This window comes from Python bivittatus, unplaced genomic scaffold, assembly GCF_059951505.1.
Source record: "Python bivittatus isolate LINGU-HERP-01145 unplaced genomic scaffold, Pbiv_v1 ctg000980_np1212, whole genome shotgun sequence".
Lineage (NCBI taxonomy): Eukaryota > Metazoa > Chordata > Lepidosauria > Squamata > Pythonidae > Python > Python bivittatus.
This window is the reverse complement of record NW_028277125.1, coordinates 40,962,076-40,987,522: the sequence shown is the minus strand read 5'-3', so window position 1 is coordinate 40,987,522 and position 25,447 is coordinate 40,962,076. Positions and strand designations below refer to the sequence as shown.

Here is a 25,447-nt window from a genome sequence, read left to right as displayed (position 1 = left end):
GATGGGGAAGACCTGTCTTCAACACAGTCTACCAAGACTGAATGGTTGTGGGGACTGGGGCTACCTGGTTCTGAGGCTATTCTAACCTTGACCTTGGATGGGGTTGCACTTCCCCATTTAAGGGTGGTGTGTAATTTGGAGGTCATCATGGTCTCACAACTCCTGCTCAATGAGCAGGTGGCAGCTATGACCAGGAAGGCTTTTGCACAGCTTCATCTGGTATGCCAGTTGCACCTTTTCCTGGATCAGAAGGCCCTATTACTCATGTCCAAGTCACCTCATGGCTTGACTACAGCAACTGCCCTTTAAGACCACTCAGAAGCTTCAACTAGCCCAGAATGCAGCAGTGTGGGCAGTTATGGCGATGTCTCCATATGCCCATGTGACACCTCCACTCTGTGAACTGCACTGGTTGTCTGTTTGCTTCTGGATGCAATTCAAGATGCTGGTTATGACCTAAAGAGCCCTATAATAAACAGGGCCCAGTTATTTGTTGGACTGCCTATTTGCAAATGTTTATATACTACAGGTAACACTTGGAACAGTGCTCAAAAATGGACTGATAACCAGAGAAGCAATAGTGATACAGAAGAGGAAAGATGACCCTGAGTAGTTCTCCAGACATGAATTTTATTCAACAATAGTGGCCACAGTATAATAAACTCCATATATATGCATGTGGAAAGATATCCAGAAAATCAAATCAATACTTAAAGCTTAAATATGGAAACTATTATTAATTATTTGTAACTTTTATCTGAAGCAGCCATGATAGCAGCACACAGATTGGAACTATTATAATTAAATATAAATATAATTAAAAAGGATATATCCCATAAGGTAAAGGCACTTTCACAAGTCAAACTTGACTGATTACACAAACATATTGGCAGCAATTCTAAAGCAAAATAGTATTTTGGGATTTCTTTCTTTCTTCTATTTACTAATCTAACCTACAGTTCTTGGATTTCCTGATGGTCTCTCATCTAAGTGCTAATCACGTCTAACTTTACTATGCTATTGCTAAATATGTTTCATTATTTGTCACTATTATATGAAAACCTAGTTTTTAAAGTATTTTTTTGAACCTTAAGACACCATTTTAAGTAGCATTAAGTACAGATGGCTTTTAAAGTCTATTGCAATGACATCAGTCACAACTGTTTTAAATATCAGAATTACTCTGTGCATTGAGCATAGAAAAAACACCATTCTCCTCAACTTTCTGAGTTAGCAAAACCTCCCTTTTTCAAATTTTGCTACCTTTCTCATACCACCTAAATTAATGAAAGTAGGATAACAGTTCAAGACTTCATTTTCTCTATATAAATATTTTAGTTCTGTATCAAAATGTAAGTGTATAACATTACTTAAATTTTGCCTTGGCTCTTGGAAATCTAGAGTTATTCTTATATGACAGGTGCTGGGCATTTCATTATTCTTCTGTCAGAGGGCCTGGAGCTTCAATTCCTATATAGCTACTTGACTTCCAGTTAACTCATTCACTGTGTGAGATATTAGGAGATATATTTCCTAGTATCAAATCTGCACTGACTAGGTCTTGATGTCTACATCTTATTCAAATATGGAATTTAGATATAACTTTGAATTGCAGATTAGCCTGAAAAAGAGAACAAACTGACTTTACAAGCCAGTTTGGAACCTGCATTTCATCACTGCAAAAGCAAGATACATCATTCAGCCATAGTTTTGGGAAAGCCTGACATACTGGTTGATCTAGAAACAAACAATTGGATGCAGTGTTTTATGCATACTTTATGACTTTTCTTTTTTCCTGAGGCAGCTCATATTTCCAAAATGTTGTACTTATGGATTGGGGGATCTCTGCAAGATGTGTGGTGCAGCACATAGTTTTGCTGCTGAGACAAAGCTAAATGTGCACAAGGAAATGTGTCTTTCTTTAAACCAAGCTATCATCTAAATAATCCTCTTGACCATAACCACATTCTATTTACAAGATTATGAATATAAATATAAAAACTATGGAATAAAACACTCATACACTTAATGGATGCTATTGTTTCTAGTTGTCAAGAAAATGTAGCTAGTGGAAGTACAAATGAATTAAAAAATTAGTAATTCATAGATTTTTTTTTACCTGTTCTAAATGTTTGAGGCCCTCTTCATCATCAGGGTCAGTAAGAGCATTTCCCATACCAGGAGCAGCTATAACTGATGTTTGAACACACCTTAAGGCAGAATTTGTACTAGAATCTGAAGGAGGAATAGGGGAAACTACTTCTGGAGGAACTTGTGGCAAAGACTGGACAGTAGGTGGTAGATCTAACGGGGGGAAAAGAACAGATACAAAATTATTTTGTATAGAATTATATAACTCATCAAGAATCATGCATTCTCTTTTCTATCATCCGTATGCCTGCTTTCCCCATATGCATTTTTTTATCTTAAAAAAAGTACAGGAAAAAAAACCACCTTTTGAGCTTCCTACACTGACTGAATATTACATAAGGTGCCCTGATTTATAAGATCTATAAAATAAACATTTTATATTATTGATAGGCCATAAGCAATCTGCAGGCCAAATCTGGCTCTCAGTTACTTACTATTTGTTAGAAGAGCCGTAAAGACCTGGCTCTTCACCCAGGCCTTTGGTGAGGGAGAGTGAAACCCCTTGCTTCATTGCACTTGCCATCTTTTAACTTATCTTTTATTAATTTTATTGTAGTTTCTTTGATTGTTGTGAGCCACCCAGAGTCACTCAGAGTCAGGCGGCATACAAGTTGTTGTTGTTGTTGTTTTTATTATTATATTCCCACCATCCACATATGTCCTTGTTTAAAAAACACAGTTGAATATCTCTCTACAGCTGGCTTTGGGGGACAGGGAAATCTTCCTGAGGCATAAAGACATCGCCAAATACATTATATTAATACGCATACAGAATATGCATTAACCAGCCTATTTTTATTTTATTTATTTAAAAGATTTATACAGCCAGCCTCTCATAATTTGTTATTTTTTTGCAGTGCACGTCATCTATGAGTATACTACAAAAATCATGTTAAGTAGGAAGGAATTTTCAAAAGTCAATCCAGGAGCAAAGTGCTGCTTTATATCAATATTTGAGTAAACTGTTACAATGAAACAGTTCACATGTTGGTAATATTTCAAAAGCGCTTAAACCATATTTGTAATTTCAGATGGTTCCAATTCTGTCTTTCAACAATATTTAAATGTCTTATATCTCCCACACTTATTTTGATTACCTTCTCTATTGGGCACTTTGGCTGATGGAACATCCTCCATTTGGCTTTCTTCAAATTCTGATGTTTCTGTTGCTTCTGGAATACAGTCTTCTTTCCTTTCAATCAGACTTGTTGGCAATGGCTCCTGTGACTGTGGTTTTGGTGAGGTACCTGACCTGGTGGATGGTGAAGATTCTTTCACTGTTTCTTCTGTTACTTCTGAAATGAATAAACCTACTTAACTAATTTGACAGTCTGAAGCAATAGATGAAACATAAACCTGATAAATCCCTCTTACCTGCTATCATTCGCTCTGTCTTAACCCCTTCCCTCGAATGGGTCTTATCTAATTCTTTGGCTTCTTCATTATGACTTTCTTCTGAATCCGACTCATCTTCCCTTTCCTCTATAGGATGGAAATCCATTTCCTGTTCCTCAGGAATTGGTTCCTTTTGAACTTTCTAAAGAAGACACACACATCAAAATTTATACTACCAGCTATCCATAATTCATGTCACATATCAAATCAACAGAAAGTTCCTTACTTTTAAGGATAGGAATGCCCCAGATGAGTCAAAAGTCCCCATTTCCTCCTCAGCATCTTCTAAGCACCATTCAGGAAGGTTATCTCTATCATCCTCCATACTGCCACTGCCACATCGTACTCTTCGGTAACCCCTTTCATCATCTCGGTCTCGAAAATCAAATTCAAATCTTCGCCTTCGTTCCATGTGCTCTCTCCAGCCTGCAGAACGAGGGCCGTCTAAGGGGGGCGGGAAAGTAACTTTACAAAAGAGTTCCATAGGGCAAGAACTTATTTGGAAGGAGAAAGGGATAGAGGAAAAGAGGATAGGGGAAAAAGAGGACAAAGTGACAGAACTTCAGAACGCCACTACAGTTTATGCTCCACTTTGAAAGTGGCAGTTTATAAAATATTATCACTGTACCACTCCAGAAAATATTATCCCCCAGAATACTATTGTCTAAAGCCATATTAATATGAGTACAGGTGGTCCTCGTTTAATAAGTACTCGTTCAGTGAATGGTCAAACTTATGATGGCACTGAATGAGTGGTAGTTACAAACAGTTCTCAGAGTTCTGGCCATTGCAGCATCCTTGCAGTAATGTGATTGTAATTCAAGTGCTCAGTCCCTGGCTCACAATTGCAGCATCCCAGTCATGATTGCGATTTGCAACCTTCCCTGCTTGCTTCCCACAAGCAAAGTTAATGGGGAAGCTGACAGGAAGTTGGAAGTTATGGTCATGTGAGGTCCTCACTTAATGACCCATGCAATTCTCACTTCATGACAGCAACCAGGATTGCTGGAATTGCCATTACTAAGCGGTGTGGTCACTTGACATTGACCTTTGCGACGTCACTTAGCAATGGCAATTCCGGTCCCAATTGCCATTGTTAACCAAGTATAGCCTAACTCCAACTAAGTTCACAAGAATTAAATCGATTAAATTTCGAGTTAATTTCCCGTAGTTTCCACAGAATTGTTAATCTTCATTACCTCTTTAGTCATAAGAGACAGCCTCTGCTAACAGGATAATTCCACTAGACTATGAAATCTGACAACTTTCATTTTATGGGAATTATCAGGAAATGTTTATACTTTGCTTTGAGATCAGACATGTTTTCTATCATTTCACAAAAGTCTACTGCAAGGAGAGGGTCTCTTCTTTCTGTCTCCTAGCTAAAATTCCTGTTTTTTTCTGGAGTTTGAATACCGTATAGTGTGTAATCTGTGGTTTCTGATTCTATTATAAAATCCCTCCTTGCTTTGGAATGAGTAAATATTCTGTGAAAAGTTATGTAATGGATATACTTATTTCACAGCTTTGCTCTGAAGTTAATTGTGCAACTGTGACTTAGTTTGCACTAGAATAAGGCAGGGAAGGGGCTGCAGATTATGTTACTGTATAATCTAGGAAAGAGATAAAATTTTGAGGCAGGCCAATATCTATGATTCTGTCGTTTTGAATTTATCAATATTCAATGTGTCCAAGCATTAGCCACAAATTTGGTATCTCAATTTGTGGTCCTTAAGAGTGGTAGGTAAAAGCTATCCTGATAGTAGTGGCTTTTGAATTACATTGGTTAAAAATTATCTATTCTTGTTGACTAAGGGCAAGACATGATTAAATCATCTTATAAAGAACAAACACAGTTGAATATATATTGAATTACATGCGCTTGAAGTGGTCAATGATCCTATTACTTGTAGTGAGTAAAATCTGCACTTATAACAACTTATTCTTTTGTTACTTAAAAATTGTTTCCTCTCTACTGTGTCTTACGAAGTGGCTGCATGGCTAAAGATCAAGGAGCTATATTCTATACTTTAACACTAGCTTACATAATCAATTCTATGAATATATAACCTTAAATTCAGTTAAAATTTTACATCTTGTATAAGCTGTACTAGAATGGTAATTAATTAAATTATAGGTATAGTGGGCATACCAAAGGTTTCCTAGTTTGAAACGTCTGGAATTTATTTCAGTCTGAGTTTTAATATTTGAGAGAGAGAAGCCTCCTTCCTGCTTGAAAGAAACACTACATTCTATCATTATACATACAATGGTTATTTCGATTACCTACAAGGTATGTGACAACCAATACAGCAATCATTAATTTGAATATTAACTAGTACAAATCACTGTTCTGTTTTGCATCAGTCATTATCTTTCAGTCTAACACTCCTCACATGTTGTACACTGACTTATACTCCCTAGAAGTCAGTGGGAATAAAAATGTTATGAAAATCCCTCTTTGAAATACTACTTAACTACTTTCAATCTCATAGCATAGGAAGAGAAACAATAGTTTTATAGCTGAGGGTACAGAAAGCTCAACTTTGATCATAACCACTTTACATAATCCCTGTTAAACAAGATATATAACACTTTTTGTGTACCTCATAGGCATGGAACCTACTAAAGAGTAAGATGCTCAATTAGGGATGTACAGCTATTCTGATCTGTGGTTGCACTGTTGTCACCTCCACAGTGCCTCCTTAACCGAAATATGTATTTTTCTGGGATCACACGACCACCCTGCAAGCCAAAAAAGGCATATCTTCTTTAAGCATCTTTAGGGTTAGCATACCCAGGCTGGATGCAAAGTATTTCCCCATTCAGATGAGAATAGCTCTACATCCCTATTATTAACAAAATTAATATTTAGGAAAGAAATATATCCAATTCAAGTACTATTATCAACAAGCTATGCTAAAATGGTTCATATGTGAAAGAGAAATTGGAAGAATGACTTTAATATTCTATATAATGCAGATTTTCTATGACAAACATGTATCTGCTTCTTCTCAAGTAGCAGAATTTTTTTCAGTATTTTAGCCTCAGGACTTATCTTTGATATTTAGGTTTTAGTTCCTAATAAATGAGATTCATTGATTGTCTTTATGCTAAACAAAGTAATGCTAAATGGATTACTCAAGTCCTAAGTAAAACCTTCACATCTGATCATCATGAGGTACTGATTCAGCTCTTTAAAATACTATTTAAGCTAAGGAAGGCTGCTACTTTATTGTGCATTTACTGGTTGTACTTGAAGTCAGGAAGAACACAATTAACCATTCTCTATCAGAAGCATTTCTTTCCACACCAATCCAACAGCTAACTGAAAATACATCTACCTCAGGATCTAAGGTAAAATAAATGGATTTGAGAACACCTGGAAGAAAATGAATTTTAAAGGTTAAGAAAGCTATCTTACTGCCTTAGTGCTTTACAAAATGTTAAGACAAAAATATGATTTAGTCCTTTACGAGACTGCCAACACAGTCATATTTTTATGATTTTCCTTTTCTCTATGCATTTCTGACTTTGTTTACTTTGTTAGCCTGAATTTCTTCTCACCTGGACTATGAGGTCGCCACCTCTCACCATCCCTTCGTGAACCAGCAAGTCGCCAACCTCCATCATCATCTTCACCATTTTGTTCTTCTCTGAATATGCGCCAATTCTCACTTTCAGAGCGTATAAATTCATGTTTCCTTCCTACTGTTGCAGTTCCAGCTTCTTCAAAATTTGGTCTCACTAAAAAATAGGTTTTTAAGTGAGGTATGTAGATTATGAAGGGAATTTGGAATATAAACTAAAAGTGTGTAATTACCACAAAATCTTTAGCTAAATGAATAAAAGATCAAATGCATGTTTCCTTGCATTTGTTTTAACACTCAACTACTTATCTTAAGGTAGTTTTCATTTTTCATGGAGCAAAACAAACTGTGTCTTTAAAAAGGAGATTTAATAAAACAGTTACCACACAGCTGTAACCATTTAAGAGTGTCAAATGTTCACTGCAACAAACCCATTGAAGAGCATCTGCAAAGTTTGTTTGCATAAATAGATGCCACCTGATGTTCACTGAGATTGCTTTACCATAGTTCAGAAGTATCAAGATACTATTCCTGATCACACTGAAATTTACAATGGCACAAAGATTCTGTTGTTTTTTTTGTATAAGGAGGTGTTTTAAATGCTGCATCTAGTTTGTTTAAAATACCTACATAATATTACTCCACATGCTCTACTTGCCTACACTAATTCAAATCTAGAAAAAGCATTTCAAAAAATGTTTATCTGAGTCAGCTACAAGAATTACTATATAACTTGTATAATAATAACCTGTAAAATGCTGTATTTCAAATGGTATAGTAGTAGCTTAAGAATAAAGAGGGTGATTTTATATGGTTCAGGGGAATAACTTATGGATTGTAGGGCACTGAAATAGTCATGATGGAGGCTTGTGTGCATGAAAATAGGAATCCATTAGTTGGAGAGAATTGCATATTATAGTCCAGTGAATGCTGATAATGGAGGAAACAGAAATGAGTTTTGTGAAAATTGCACAACATTCTAAAAATGTGATCCACAAGGAAAATAATTATTTGGCTAAGTGACATAAGTGGATTTGGAACAAGATGAGAGAGTACAAAAAAAGGGTTGGTCACAGATCCAAGAATGAACGGAAGTAACTGTTTGGTTAGTATCTGCTTAAAAAAAGATGTGTTTCTAATATGTGGTTTAAGCACAAGTCTATTTATGCAAATACATGACAAAAATATAAATCTAAAACCATGACTGATTTAACTGTTTCTAATTAATGATTAAGAGAATTAGTGAAACATACAAGAGTCAGGAGGTTCTGAATATGGGACAATCTTTTGGTAGCAGAGATCTTGCAGAAAAATTGACATGGAAGAAATGTTAAGAAGTGATTGTGAAAGTACAATGACTGCAGGAAGAGACAGTATGAGTTCTGTTTGAAAAAGGATTACAATGCTGATTAATCTCCCAACAGAATGAATGGAAAGCAGATGTACAAAATGTGAATGTGGAACCTGCTTGGAGCAAAGTGAAAAGAATGCTACAGAGTGCCACAGAAGTATACTATTGGAAAATACAAAAAAGGATACTTGGTGGAATGAGGAAGCGAAAGAGACCATGGATGAGAAAAATGTGTATAAGAGAATGATTGCTGCAAATAATAATGAAAAAAAGGTATATGTAGTGCAAAATAATTGCAGATAAGGTAGTCAAAAAGAGCATGGCATGGTTAAAAGGAGCAAAGAAAATGCAGAGGGATTTTGATATAAGTTTGGGAAGTAGATGAAAAAGGAGAATCCTGGAGTGAATGGAATTAAAAATAAAAGTGATAAAATAATTTGGGCTGAAGCTGAAAAGAGGGAATGTTGGAATAAGTATTTTAGAGATCTGTAACAGAGATATCTTGCAGAGTGGAATTTAAATGAACATTGTGTTAATGTTGAAGAAAAATTGGATGAACAGGAAGCCATAAATGCTGTTAGCATGTTGAAAAATTGTAAGGCTGCATCTGTAGGTGGTGTAACTAGAAAGACATGTTAAAATATGGGTGTGGTTTGCTTATGAACTGGTTATGTGATTTGTTTAACATATCTGTGAAGGCTGCATCTCTCCTGATTGGAAGAATATTATTGTCTGTTTACACAAAGGGAATGGTAGCAAGAGTGAAACAAAATCTACAGGGAGATTAGTTTAATAAATATGCCTGCAAACTCTGATTAAAAGGTACAAGAGTGACATTGGCAGAATTCTGATTAAAGGGGTACAAGATGTGACAATGAGCAAAATTTAAAAATAACAGTGCAACTTTATGCTATGCAGGTGGTACAAGACCTTTTTTCTTCTCTGCAGGTCACTGAGAAATGAATGCACAAAAAAGTATGTTTGTTAATTTAGAGAAAGCATATGGAAAAGTAAAAAAGCTTGAATTAAGGAAAATTTTGCATGTTGGTTGATGAATGTGGTAAGATCAGTATATAACGGAACTAAAACTTTTATGAGAATAAATGGAATGCTTAGCAAATAGTTCAATACTGGGTAGAAAGCAATGTACTTATGGATGCATGTACAAGAAATGTACAAGAAAAGAGAGCCAGTTTGATCTAGTGGTTAAGCCTCCAGGCTAGAAAGCAGGAGACTGTGAGTTCTAGTCCCGCCTTAGGCATGAAAGCCAGCTGGGTGGCTTTGGGTCAGTCACTCACCCTCAGCCCAACTCACCTCACAGGATTGCTATGGGGAAAATAGGAGGAAGGAGTATTAGTTCACTGTCTTGAGTTATTTATAAAAAAAAAAAAAAAAGTGGGATAAAAAAATCTAAAAAAAAAACTTGTGGAAATGTTAGAAGTATATTGTTTGAGAATATGAGGGTATGTGTATGATGCCCTGTTGTTGTCTCTGTGATTATTTTTCTTTGCTGTATACTGCAAAAGTGATGAAAATATTATGACAAAGAAATGGATGGATGAATGAATGGATGAATGAATGAATAAGTAAATAAATGTGGATTTCTACCTCAATAGAATATTTCCTAAAGGTGGGGAAATGGATGGAGAAATTTTAATATGTGCAAATGCTAACAGAAAGGTAATGGGGTAGCACATGGATTGTTGCAAGGAATACATTTCAAAGGATGCAAAAAAAATTTTTTCTTCCTAACGTTTTTCCCACAGGTGCAAAGTCTGCTCTGTTTTGGGGGGGGGGGGGTCAACCAAATGTTGATCCATTGGTTGCAAAAGGAACTGACCAACCAGCTTGTTGCCAGAGCCTGACGTTGTGGGCTTAGAGATAGCGACTGGTCCAAAGTCACCCAGCCAGCTTTCATGGCAAAGGTGGGACAAGAATTCACAGCCTTCTGGTTTCTAGCCTGGAGCCTTAACAACTAGACCAAACTGTTGTGTAAAAGAACTGACAGCTGCTTGTTACCCGAAGAGACGTAAAAATGAGAACAGGGTATTTATTTATTCATTTATATTTCAAATTTGGTCACCGCCCATCTCATGAGGAAGTTACTGAGGAAGTATGAGTGATAAAATAAGAGGAAATAGGATTAAAAAAACAGTACTGAGTGAAAGCAGAGTGAATACAAAAGTGAGCGATCAGTACGAAATTGGTACATTGAGGTGATTTAATGATATAGAGAGAAATGAATAAATGCAACTGCAAAACAAATATACAAAGGAAGAGTGAATAGATTGAATGGAATGAGAAGATGGATAGGTTGGACAGATCTGATGACATCTTCAAAAACAAAACAGTAAAAATCTGAGGAACAAAAGGAATGAATGAAGCAACTTTTGGGCATGGGGAAAACAAGGCTAGTTTCCAAGAATAGAAAGGTATGGAAGTATATAATGAATGGCGTTTATGTAAACTACTTTCAATTTTTTATCCATTTCTTTTATTTATTTCAAGACTTTAATTTCTTTGGCTGAGTTTTCCTGCACCCTTTCTGCACCTTGCATAACATTGCTTATCTAAAGGATACAGAATTATGGGCATTTATGCTCATTTGTATAATTCTGTTACTTTACTTCCTTCCAACTTTAGTAATGTACAAAGCTGTCTTAGGGAAAAGCCTCAGTGCCATCTTATTCAGTTAATCACATTTCATTAAAATTAAATGCAATTTGGGATGGGGGCTAGTATACCTATATTTAAAAACTAAGTAATGCTTTAGATAGTAAGTCATATTGAATTTACTGTAATTTACTTCTGAATAAAAATGGGCATGACTGGACTATAAGGCTCTTCATTGTGCGACAACACTAATCTGTTCATCAAGAGTACAGAAGCTTTAGAAAACAAATGCTGAAACATTGGTCTGGATGAAATAATTTTTCAAAATCTATTTAATAAGATTCAGATGTATTGTGCTGTGAAATTAATAAAAAGTGGGAGGCCAACAATACCTCAGTGACTAACTAAACATATATACCTAAATTTCTGTAAATATACATTAATTTTATATTCCTGGTATGTTCATTTTATTGGGTTTAGATTCCTTGGCACAGTGGTTGGTGTTTGGCCATGATTTCCCAGGATGAAAAGAAAAGAGAAAAAGATCTGTGACTTTGCCTCAAACTAATTGACTGGACTTCCTGAGGAGAAGGAGCAGTTAAAGGGCACCTGCATTCCATGTCTGACCCAAAGCCAGTGATGGTGTTTATGGAAAAGTTCAGATACAACAAAGACATCCAGCCAACAAAGTCTACAGCTATGTAATTTGAAGTTTTAAAAGGACCAACTTCAAAGTGCTGTATTCTGGAATACAAACCTTTGAGAACTTGTTTATTGAAAGTTAAAAAAAAAAAAACTAGGATAGCAAATAACAGTGTCAACAATGTTTCTATAAGATATACAAACACCCATACTGTTTTCTACTATAATAAAAAGGAGGAGGGGTTTCCTGACAAGGAATAATTCATTATTTGGGATAATAAATAGCATTAATCCAAGGAAATGCACGAACAACAAAAAGCTGTAAAGCCATGGAAGATCTTTTTTCAATGATCACACCTATCAATCCATGCATACAATTATAGTTGCAGGTAGCCCCTGGGTTAAGAATGTTCAGGTTACAGACAACCCTTAGTTAAGAACAGAGTTTACTGTAGCTACATTTGAGTTAAATACCCAATGGTTTGAGTTAATTACACAACACTACTTATACAGTATTATACAATAATACTGTTCCGGCTTACATACAAATTCGACTTAAGGACAGACTTTGGGAACAGAACTCATTCTTAAACTGGGGACTATCTGTACTGTAACTGTAATTTCTAAAGTGCATTCAGCCACATTTTAACATACATCATATCAGTTTGTCCATTTCTGTCCCTGGACAGATATTCACTACTTTTCAACTACACATGCTTCTCCATAGAATTATGGGGGCTAGGGGTTGTTCTGTAGTATAATCTAAGTCTATACAATTTTCATACCTTGCACAATAGCCAAACCCTACCATACATATAGGTCACTAATTCATGGTATTTCCCAAACTAGATTAAAGGTATTAGTATGGAACTAATTGTAAGGACACATGTAAGGGAAAAAATACCACATTATACTGAGAAGGCAGGGAAGAACTAAACCAGTTGTAGTACCACATACTTGAGTGAAAAATATCTCCTTGTCCCTGTGACTACAAAAGTTATTGTGCCTGCCTCAGTTTTATAGTGCTATGCCTCAACATGTATTAACACATTTTCTACTAATGAAATAAAGAATTAATGATTTATATTTTGTGGTGTTTTTTTTTTAAAGGAAATCCATGAGAGAGATTTCAGTTTCTAAGTAGCATTATATTGGTCTACATTAATAATTTTCACAGCGGGTCTTCAGTAGTTTTACTGCAAACAATCACAGTCTGTTTCTCAGATCCTCTTAGGTCTGACGTTCGATCAAAGTCCTACATCAGCAACTAACTAAAGGAAAATGTGAAATGCATTACAAAACTACCCTGAGAGATCATGCAAGTGGTTCTAGATTGATAGGGGTCTCATTGTGGCTATTTCTTTACTAGTCAGATTAGATTTAACTAATTCCAGGTAGCATAAATTCTAAATACCACACAAAACTATCTCAACAAATCATGCAAATATTTCTAAAAAGTGGACATTGTGGGCCTCATCTCTGTTTTTTTTTTTTTTTTACTAATCAAATTATACTACACTAATTCCACACAGTCTAAAGTCTGAATGCTGTCAATTTATTCACTGTAAATTTGTGTTTCATTTTGGTTATAGCAATTATGTTCCATCCTCATAATATTTCTCTATTACATAACAATAAAGACAACCTTACGAACAATGTTGACTTAAGGGGCAAAATATAGAATCATTAGATACAGGTCTTGAATCTTTAGGTTACAAACTATTTAAAAGTAACAAGTAAATTAAATCTATATCAATCTACAAATGATATGATTTTCCAAGTCAAAGACAAAAGTATAAAAAAATTAAAAGGAAGAAAGTGAAACGGAAAGTATATCTTCACCTCAACCTGCCTGCCTTTGTTTAGAAGAAAATATTTTTAGGAGTGTGAACTTTATGAACAGCACCTCAAGAAAATGAATGGAAAACAGTTCTGAGGAATGTCATTCCTTTGAACCAGCAAGTAAACCTTTAAGTAAGATTATGCAAACCTAAAACCCCCAACCTGATTAAGAGAAAAAAATGCACCCCTTTCTCCAAGTAAGGTCTTGTGAATTTCTCCACAGCAGCTAGGCTATTGTTGGGTAAAGAAAGTTCTAACAAATCAGCATTCTTTTCCACATGACCACAGCTAATTGGCCCCCCTGCAGACAAAATGACCAATCAAATCAGCTTCATATGAAAGCCAACCCCCAATATATACTGTGGAATGAGATCTGTAAGCCCATTCTGAACAAATATCCTTCCAAACTAGAAAAACAGGTTTTTTTCTTCCTTCCTTTTGGACCACTGTATATAGACAGATACAAGATAGTTTGGTGCATATTCCATATTCAAGATACCCACCTTTCTCCCTTTCCCTGCCAGATAGATAAGAGCTACAAAGACACAGGTAAGTACATAATGCTAACAAAGTATACATTGTATTAATTTTTCCAATTCTGAATTTTAATTTTTTCAAAGGAAAAATTATATTGTTTAATAATAATTTCCAGAACCAAATCCTATAAAGAAATTTTATCTACAAGTCATGGCTATTGAAAGAAATATTTGGATAAAACATAGCTTTCTAGTTCCACCAAAGTACAAAGCAGATTTTAGCTGTGCAGTTATCAAAACTGATTGCCTGTATTAAGTTGATATTATATGATAAAATTGCCAGTGAAACCTATAGCCTTGTAAGCATTCTTCTATGGTAAGATGTGAAGTATATAGTTCTTAAATAAGAGATGTAAACACATTCAATTATTTAACAATTATATGACTGAATATTGGAAATGAGATTCTTTTCAGAAAAGCTAGAATTTTATACAGTACAATAATAGTATTTTGATAATTAAATTTCAAGTTCCATCCTCTGAAGTTTATCTCCAAAGGATTGAAAATATTTACATTTTTATTTCAATATAACAAGTCTAAAAGAAATTAACCTAGCACAATAATTTTTCCTAAACCTTTGCTATTTCTTTTATTTTCAACTATCAAGATAATAATTTGAGTGACTTTGGAAATTTCTTACCACAGAATATCGTTTTTATTCTGTTGAATGTAAAAAGCTGGAAGATGTGATGCAAATTTGAATTATTTTTTGTTTAGCTATTCAGATGAATTCATATTATTATCTTGAAATATATCATGCCAATCTGCTCATAAAAAACTTTAAAAATAAATCTTCAGAACTTTTTCCATTCATCTCACACAGATCATCTGTACATCTTAAACTATACTGATGTTTAAGGAACACTGAATATATATTAACATTTCTTGCTCACATAAAGCAATCATTTTCTAGAACAAGTTAGAACAAGACAAATTAACATTGCACATATCTTAATTCTGCACAACATCATTTTTTGGGGGAAAAATTAGAGCCTCTAGAGAAAAAGTAGTTTTAAAATTTGGTAAGATTCTATGTGAATTGTCATGTATGAATCTGATGGTAAAAGAGGATTGGTATAAATATTAGTTATACTACTGAGTTTGCAAATTTGCATATCTTTTTAATATAAATAGGATATCTTACATTTTCATTTAATCTAGAATATTAGAATGCAGAGATTGCATTTTTCTCAGCTATTGTAACAGAGATTTACCTTCTAAACATATGCTAAGGTCTTATGTTCTGCTTTACCATTTTCACATGTCTATTCAACACCAAAAAAATTAATAAAAAAGGCAGTGAGAGATGTATCATGTATGACTAATGCCATATGAATGTATCTTATTTACATTTTAAATCTATGTACTGATGGAAGTGAGATATGTTTTGAAGCTATTTCTCACTGATTTGCACCAAGCTATCTCAGCAGGAGCAGCATCTGGCTGAATTTGTCTGTGCTCTGAAACTTAGTGAGGTTGGCCCTAGTTAGTATTTGGATGGGAGACCACCAGGGCTGTAGAATGCACTGAAATACTGAAAAAACTGCCAGGAAAAAGCAGTGGCCAATACTGTTGGTAAAAAAAGTGCATGGATGTAGACACAGGAATTAAAGTCAATTTGGAGATTTTATCTTTACCTTATGTCTACCTCTATACTGTTTGCCATGGCTCTTATACTTTATAATTTACCACTTCACATATATACCAGGAAGTGAAAATAATTCAAAATGCAACATATGATTCTGGGAAGATCTCTGTTTGTGTGTCCATACATACACATATCTGGTTTATGAAGCATGATTATTTAACATATGCAGTGCTTAATAACAGCTGAGCAGCACCAGGAATGGTGGGGGGGGTGAAAGTGGGAGGGAACAGGACCCCTTGCCTATTTCTGTGTTCTAGGCATATGGCAAGCCATGTGTAATATCAACAAGTTTTAGTATGAGGTGACTTGTGTGTGTGGGGGGGGGGAATGGCAGTGCCATACAAACACTGAGCAAATTTTATTTTACAGTGAAAATGTACAGTATTATGTATAATTTACATAATAGCAATGCAACTACATTCAGAATAGTATGACAGGGCATAAATAAATGATATTTACTGCAACACTCTATATCCTTAAAAGTTTGCAGTAAAATTTCACTCCAAAGCTATAATTTTAACTACTCTTTGTTAAGAATGACGAATTAAGAATACGGTAAATTATTCTTCCAGTAACAGATCAAATATCGTTTTCTTCAAATCGATAAATAATAATTCATTACTTAAGGTACTGATATGATATTCTGACAAGAACCTGAATATGAGAGTTAAGCTGGGACTACTACAGATACTGAAAATATCATTATTAGAGCAACTAACATTTTGGAGACAGAAAAATGTTCTGAGGGATAAAATGGAATGTTAATATTACATGCCAAGGAAAACATAATTTCATGCTATAAAAAATATTTGCTTCACAAAACAGTGTAGCATCTAATTTTCTTTTCAAGGGAGGAGTTTAAAGATATTTTTTAAAATCACGGTTTGTTAGCAATGACATGATGCAAATACTTTGAATATGAGATGCTTCAAACTTTTATAGAAGAGCAGCTATGTTATTACTTCTCTTAGAATATTCTGCTCACCTGACTTCCTGATTCTGAATTATCTACGCCTATTTAGCTGCATCAGTAAAGTATGATCCATCATTCTTGCTTCAGATTTCAGATTTTTAACTACTATACATTATGTAGTTTGTTGACATATCCAGTTTATGTACAAATGTACAGAAAACAAAATGCATATATGCAAAGTCCAAAATTGTTTACACATTCTCCCAGTTAAAATAGAAGACAGAACAGAAAACAAAGGAGAGCTCATCACAGGAGGTGGCATTCAATTATTCTTTGTAAAAATTCTTATTTATAGAACCATAAATGTTTAACATTTAGTCACACGTGAAAATTTTCTGAACATTCTCCGAGTATAAAACTCAAAAAAGACAGAACTGTAACATCCGCTTCCAGTAGATCATAGCTTGGGTCCAGCTCAGTGTGTGCATAATGGGACTGCTGGAAACTGCCTTCCTTGCTTAGAACTCTACTACAGCCTCCTTTCCTGTGAAAAAGCTCCTCTAGTAATCGGATGATCCTGCTGAACGGCACTGATTGTACAGGAAACAATGGGAGAGTGGGGAGGAAAGTTCTCAATATCACAAAATGGAGAAAAATAAATAGGTAATTTAAAACAGCGGAGGAAAATACCAGGATGGTTCCCAAGAATCTGTATTGGGACTAATTACTTTAAAAAGGCGCCAGTACACAATAATATGCTCACTTCCTTAGTGACCCTAGGATCGTTGCCCTAGCTTTTTTTCCTTAAAAAAAGCATTAAATTATAAACTGGTATGTCGCAAAGCAGAAACAACCTCTACTATTATAATACTTAAGATGAATGGCTACCATGTCAGCCATTTTGTAAAAAGGAAAGGCCTCCCCCACTGTAGTCATTTATGCGAGTGCCTATGGCCAATTCTCAAAATTCCAAATGTGCCTATCTGTCAAAAACTGTTGCTTACCCCTGACTTAATTTATTCATAAATTATTTGAAATCAAGTGAAGTATTTTAGTTTGTGGACATTGCTCAATTATTCACGATGATAAAAAAAGTAAAACTGTGAGGAGCCTTTCCAAACTGAATGCATAAGTAACAAAATGGCAGTGTCATTTAAATCATGTTGAAAACAAAAACAAAAATCTCAATTACGTATCTATTCCACAAGCAAAATCTTGAGATCATGGTAGGATATTCCAAAGAAAATATCAACTGTCTGGCAAGTGAAAATGATGGAAAAGTTTTGTTAAGGATTTTTAGGATACAGACTGAAAGTAAAAAAAGACCAGCTCCATAAATCTATATTATAGATCAAAGTAAAATACTGTACAGAATTTTGAGAACTTCTTCTCAATACAGATGTGAAAAAGTACAGTTAAAATAATTCTTATCCCCTTAAATTAAGCTACTGAGATGACTGAAAGCTTTGGGTGAAACCCAGCGTGGATTAAGACAAGAGAAAATTCTGGATTATTCAAGTGTCCTTGTTTCTTAAATTTAAAGAATGGCCTTCTGCCATTAATTTGTTTCTGGCTCCTATTGGTGAATGTCAGAATTCTGCTAAAACTTTGTATAGATTCTGCATATCTGAAGTCTGCATTTCACTAAAATTTTTGTGTTTTTTATAAATAGGGAGAGAGGCAAAATAGGTAACAGAACTCTTCTTGGTCCTTTTAAAAGGGCTCTTAGGAAGTGTAAAAAAAAGGGGGGGCATTTTATAAAAGGTATTATCCAATTATTTATCTTGCTTCAATGCTGGTAAAGTTGCATTGACAGCATGATGTATGTATACACACACACTTTCCTCCAAAAGAAAATTCCTAGTGCTCATCTCTGCCCAGTCCCTCTCCCTTACCCAATGCATTAGAAATCCAAACCCACTAAGATATATAAGACTTTTTTGGATGTGTCAAAAATAGAGGAACTTAAATGAATGTTAGAACTCCTAGTTCATTTCTAACCACTAACACAGAACCACTAAAATATCACAATTTACTTAACTGTCCCTAGGAGTTAATGAAAAAATGCTAATATGCTAAAATTTATTTTAGTAAGGACTTTGTTGTGTACCTCCAAGTCCCACAAATTGACACATGTACAAGCAGCTTACTGGTCTGCTTCTGGAAATGAACAGCGTGAGTCTGCCTTATCCATTCTTGGCCTGTCATGTGCATTAGATAAAGAAACAAGATCTTGAAAATTTCATTATGTCATATATTAATTTCTCTATACTTATGATAGCTAGACTGAACCCAATGAGAATTGTTAGTAACAAAAAAAGCACATTTTAATCATTTTATGATTCGCCTTAATTTCAAAATGGGTTTTTATTAGTTTCTGATTTCATTTTTTCTGTACCTTGAGCTACAAGAAAAAGCGCAGAACACATATTTACTAAATAAATAAGGAAACAAGGGATGTTCCAATTTTTCCAGATGAAGTGATATTCAAAGGTGTAATTTAAAATGTAATTGATGAATTTCAGATGTAAAATTACAAATACTTCTCACAAAGTAGCAGTTCCCAAGTAACACTTTTATCAAGTGCCCTAGCTAGCTATAATTCATGAAAAATCAACAAAAAGCAAAAGAGCTCTAGTGGCCTTAGCTAGATACTTCTACTGTAATGCAATACCCACTTTATAGAGAGAATTGAGATGGCTTGTTTAGCTCATTGGTTTCCAGATTTCATAACTATTTTAAAGACCATTTAATCTCATATTCCATATAATTAAACACTTTTAAATTCACACCCTGTTTTTCTGAATAGAAAAAGCTTCTTTTTAAATAAGGGGGCTCATCTTATCCTCAGTTGAAACTGAGACACAATTCTAAAATCTGCTTTTCTGCAGAGGCTTCTATAGCATAATATATAAAGAGACTGTGTTGTGAATTGGATAACTTGTTAATCTTACTTTTGCTACAAACCCAGATTATGGCTTTATCTGCAATATAGCCATAATAATATTAACTTATTTAATATAATTGTTGCAAAGATAATAGCCTCTAAGGCACTGTTTTAATTCACAAACAAATATTGTTACTATTATTTTCACCATCCCATCAGATTACCAGTAGGCCATGGTCTTGCCTTTAATATTCCCAGCTACAGACCACTGACTTTTATGGACACATAATCCAGTTTATGGGATTTTAGGAAGAATTTTTAATCATCTTTGCCACTCATGCAAGATTGAATCTTTCTTGCAGTTCTAGCAGATCAGACTACAAAAAAGTGCTGTACGAGAATATGATGCAGTGATGGCATTTAAGCAATTACACATAATTTGCATAGCTACTGGATTTTATTCCCTATCTTTAATTTTTTTTATATATATATATAGTGGAATTACTTTTCATAAATTGTTCCATAAGGTTTGTAAATAATATGTTTAAATCACGTTCATGATCACATTATGCCTATATATACGATTACAATACAATTTAGATCTACTGAACATGAGAAAATCTTCCATGTTCAAAACTACAAATAAGAATTTTACAATATGAACATGTTAGACAAACTAGATACATCTTATGTTCAAAATAAACTATTCTGTTCTTTAAAAGTAGGGATGAAAGGGAAGAGAGACATATGCTCCAACAACTGATGGGTGTTTCTGGATTAGCACCGGAGAGGGGCCAGAGAGAGCAAAATATTAAATGTACTTATATTTATAAAAAAAAAAAATAATCATGTGGAAGCAAAACAATGTGATCTGCAGGGTACTGAATATTTGGAAAATGCGGTAACGCTTCACCAGAACCTCTAATTTTGAGTTAAGACACCTGGAGCACAAGCAAAATCCATATATTTTACTGTGTCCAAATACCACACACAATTATCTGTTTATATGGAATTTCTTGCCCTTCTCCTGCATATGTGTCATTCATATACCTGACAACTATGACAAAGTGGAAACAATGTTTGGTTTGCAGGTTCACTACACAGTCTCTAGCAACAAGAGACCATGATTGGATATTTCATATATTTCTGAAATTATATGTACTCCTTTTTAAAATGTGAATGAGCTTATGCTATAAAAAATTATGTTCAACATCTACAGGTCCCTTAGGAATGTAATTTGCTTTGAAAACCGGACTAAACATTAAACATAAAAAAATAAAATAAAATATAAAAGAAGCCTCATTCCCGTTTCTCTTTGGCAAATTTGGAATTCAGCATTGGCATTTTTTTCCTCAGGACTTCTTTATAGTTTATATAATTGCATAATATTTTCCGTATTATTCTCTGTCCCCTTTTTAATGCAGCTTTACATCAGCAGTGGCCTGAGTATGTTCAGCAGAAGAGGCTACATCCCAGGTACCACAATTCTAGACAATAAGAATATCATGGTTGGCAGCAGTGAAAATGTAGATAGAAACTCACAGAGGTTTGTGAGGAAAATTTTATGCAACAGGTGTAATATGACAGCCTTAAGATTGCCACCAAAAGAGCTATATACAGAACAGTATAACATTACAAATAGCTATAATAGAATACTTTGCTTCATAAACACATTATTTAATTCCAGATGATGCACACTTGCAATACTCCTGTTCTACTTTGGAACTAAACTTTCAGACACACAAGTAAACATAAATTGGCTAACATTTCTAAATTATAGAGAAGTCTGAAAAAGTCATCTGACATTTTGGTTTTTTGTTTTGTTGTGTTTATAAGGTACCAATTATTCCATTGTGACTAACCTGGCTCTCCAAAGTTAATTTTCTCAGAAGTGCATGTTTTAAAAACTTCCTTGGCTAGCTGCATGTAGCATCTAGTCCACTGCCAGTATGTCAGAATCTCTGATCATCATGTGAATAGATAAACAAGTGTCCCACAGTTTTTTTACTTTTCGTTTTCAGAAGATGAGGACAGAAGTGATAGAAGGCAACAATAGCAAACCTAGTGCTCCTCTGCTGGCTCAACGGTACCCAAGAATGGTCACTAAAGATGGGCATAGCACACTCCAGATGGATGGTGCCCAAGGAAAAGGACTTGCATACTTAAAAGATGCTTGGGGAATACTAATGGATATGCGCTGGAGATGGATGATGTTGGTATTTTCTGCTTCTTTTGTCCTCCACTGGCTTGTTTTTGCAATTCTCTGGTACTTCTTAGCTGAAATGAATGGGGATCTGGAGATTGATCATGATGCCCCACCTGAAAACCATACTATTTGTGTAAAGTACATCACTAGCTTTACAGCTGCTTTTTCCTTTTCGCTGGAGACACAGCTCACTATCGGTTACGGCACAATGTTCCCAAGTGGAGACTGTCCAAGTGCAATTGCTCTACTTGCTATACAAATGGTACTGGGTCTAATGCTGGAGGCCTTTATCACAGGTAAACAGATCTTACTTCATAACTAAGTGCTTCAATGGTGTAGTTCATATGAAAATTCTGTTGTGAAGTTAGAAAAGAGAAATAAGGAAAAGGGTATGTCGCTGACCATTGCAAAAAAATACAATTATTTTCAGAACAGCTTGACAAGCTGTATTTCTATTTTTATGTCAGTAAAATAATAGTACAAAGGATTTTAAATTAGCAGTGTTATCTATTGTACAGATGGGGTCCGCCCCCACAGAATTAAATGGTTTAAAACTAACAAGATCCAAAGCAGCTGTACAAACAAAGTAAATGCTACTTAGTTCAATGGGACATTTCTCTGTAAATATGCCTAGTCCATCATTTTTTTAATCTAACAATATGATTATTTGAGGGCTTTTGAACCCAGTATATACTATAAATAAGGTAAACCTTGTTCTATATATTCTATTGCATAACTATATTTTTTTCTGGTCAGCATCTGTAATGTTCCACTATACATACCTGCATTGTAAATATACACAATACATTTATAATAATGTAAAATGAAACAATAATTAGAAAAAATACCAATAACTAGTAATTTTCATATTACCATAAATTTAATAGTTTACCATAATAAAATTTATTGCAACAGAAATCTGCTGAGAGATGATGCAACACAACATTAGCTTGAAATATTATATCATAGGAAATACTCTTGTCCTGAAAATAAATGTTAACATATATTTTAATCAACATTTAAAGCTGACCTTAATTTGTATTTCTCTACTTCAAACAATGTGATGTACTAATCTGTTTAACTTTGCTTTGTTTCTATCAACTAGCACCAAAAAATTACATTTGCATGCATGATCTATATTTAAGTTCTCTTTTATTTAGGTGCATTTGTAGCAAAAATTGCCCGACCAAAGAATCGAGCTCTCTCCATCCGGTTCACTTATCTTGCAGTGGTGACACACAAAGAAGGAAAGCCATACTTAATGTTCCAAGTGGCTAATACTCGCCCAAGTCCACTCACCAGTGTTCGGATTTCTGCAGTTCTTTATGAAGAACGTGAAACTGGTCAACTGCATCAAACTACTGTGGATTTCCATTTGGATAGCATCACTTCTGAAGAGTGCCCATTTTTTATTTTTCCCTTGACCTATTACCATTCTATTACACCATCAAGTCCTCTAGCCATTGTTCTACAAAGGGAGGCTCATCATCATTTTGAGCTAGTAGTCTTCCTTTCAGCCACACAAGAGGGCACAGGGGAAATATGTCAAAGGAGGACATCCTATCTCCCATCAGAGATTGTATTACATCACCACTTTGCGTCTATGCTGGCTCGAGGTGCTAAAGGGGAATATCAGATCAAAATGGAAAATTTTGATAAAACAATCCCAGAACTTCCAGCAGCAGACACTAAAAGTTCAAAAAGGACTGAAATGGAGATTCGCATCAATGGACAGCACATTGACAGCTTCCAAATCTGTGAGACTCAGATGACAGAATAAACTGTGAATGTGTGCCATTTTTTTAAAAAGAAAATGAAATACCACTATCATATCAATGCCATCTTTATCCTATTTTCTCATGTTTGTTTTATTCTATGAGTACCTTCGACTTCAGAACAATGTGCAGAATAAAGAGCATAGTATCCATGTTACTGGATGAGCCACTGGAACTGCACACAAAAAAAGTCAGGGACAAGAACTATTGCACAAATCCCTAGAAAACAAAAAAATGCTACCTGCCGAATTCAATGGACTATGATTAAAACTGCACTGACCTAAAATAGGAGACTTCTGAATTCAGAGAGTTTTTCAAGGAATCTAATTATGACATTAGGGTGAATACTATGGCAAAATGGACACAACTTTATTAAAAATATCTCCACTAAAAAGAATATTCACTGGAAAATCTCAAGGTCCCACAGGTTCCTCAAATCAACCTTCCCTTGCTATACAGTTACAACAGAATATGCTGATGTCTAAACATGCTATGAAGAATGTTGCTAGTATTTTCTGTGGCACTGAAATTGCAATCCTGCTGTGCTTGTTTATTAAGGAAAATCACAAGCATTTGCCAAATCTCTTTGTTCCAACAGTTAAGAACAAGTTCAACATCCCTAGGCAGTTTTGTGATGAAAGTGAACGATAAGAATTTTAAGATACATTTGACTCTGATACATTGCATTGGGACGCTAGCAGACATCAGGAAACTATCAATCAGTATTCATAATTCTCTTGTCAAGAATAATTATTCTTTTTCTGTCTTGCAAAATAATCCTATCATCAGAAAAATCCACTATTTCCCACATTTATTTATCTTTCTGTACTACTACGTTCATTAAGTGCAGAGATAAACATTTGACTTTATAAAATAACTATACAAACATGAAATCTAATTATCAGACTTTGAACACTAGACTTTATGCCAACTGATTCATGATTATTACCAGAGCAGTTTATCAGAAATAACATTGTTGCTGTTTCTAAGTTTAAAAGGACCATTTTTGTGGCTTCTCAACTTTTCTTCAGCTGGAGAGAGCAATAACTCCTCTCTATACACACCTAAGAAAAACTACAAACCATAATCAGAACCACTAAGTGCTTTCATGTAAAGGATGATTAAAAGTTTCTTCTCAGAAAAAAATGGTATAGGTTTTAATAGTTTTACTTTCAAATGGTTTTGTTTCTAATTTACGGTTATGAAGAGTTTAGCTTTTTGCTCTTGAACTTGGATTCATATTTCGTATTTCGTATTTATATGTATATACTAATTTTGCTGTTGAGATTTGTTACCAATTATAAAGTACTTTTCATGAAGCTTATTCTTATTCCCCCAAATCTAAGGAATGATTTTGTGCCTGACAAGTATGGATGCTATGGTCAACTGAGAACATGGTAGGGCTCTATACAATTAATGAGGTTCACAATGATAGTAGCTGTCAGTTCAAAGTGCTAAGTTTTTAAGGCATCTGAGACCCTCAGTATTTTACTAAAGTTATTAATGATATTCTATGTATGTAATGTTAAGAGTAATCACAGCATATTCTCAGGATGGAGAAATGTCTTTTAGAATTGAAAGTAAAAGAAGTGGGAGTCATGACAAACTATGCTTTAGAAAAAAAAATAACTTGGAACATTACTACAGTATAGCACTAGACTCTCATGTTCTCTTACAACGTTTTAGAAGTAGTTTTGCCCTTGTCTGTGCTGAGGCTTTAACCTTTTCATTCACTGGGTACTGTGATTATGGCTTAGCCAAATGCATTAAATTGCATTTGTACGTTATTATTTTGTCCATCACTTTAAACAATTGTCTCCCTTTTATAGCACTGTTAGGATCATAAAGCATTTCGCTTTACTCTATATGCCCAATTTTTACCAGAACTCCAGCTTAAC

General features: G+C 34.6%; 2 protein-coding genes across 4 annotated transcripts in view; one reads left to right on the top strand and one right to left on the bottom strand.

Moving 5' to 3' along the window:
• GIGYF2 (GRB10 interacting GYF protein 2) overlaps nt 1-25,447 on the bottom strand; it is a 91,788-nt gene that overhangs the window by 25,108 nt on the left and 41,233 nt on the right. For 2 of the 3 annotated variants that reach the window (XM_007429372.3, XM_007429373.3), the window contains 5 exons: nt 7,114-7,293; nt 3,773-3,990; nt 3,526-3,688; nt 3,249-3,446; nt 2,120-2,304 (listed from right to left, as the gene is read on the bottom strand). In XM_007429372.3, the coding sequence (XP_007429434.1) occupies nt 2,120-2,304; nt 3,249-3,446; nt 3,526-3,688; nt 3,773-3,990; nt 7,114-7,293 (944 nt within the window). Of the gene's footprint in view, nt 1-2,119; nt 2,305-3,248; nt 3,447-3,525; nt 3,689-3,772; nt 4,041-7,113; nt 7,294-25,447 lie in introns of those variants that run through there. The other variant, XM_088132637.1, reaches the window with a different exon arrangement.
• Nucleotides 21,590-23,554, top strand: KCNJ13 (potassium inwardly rectifying channel subfamily J member 13). The gene is made up of 2 exons (XM_007429379.3): nt 21,590-22,070; nt 22,935-23,554. The coding sequence occupies exons 1-2, from the start codon at nt 21,593-21,595 to the stop codon at nt 23,552-23,554; spliced, it is 1,098 nt and encodes a 365-aa protein (XP_007429441.1). The 5' UTR covers nt 21,590-21,592.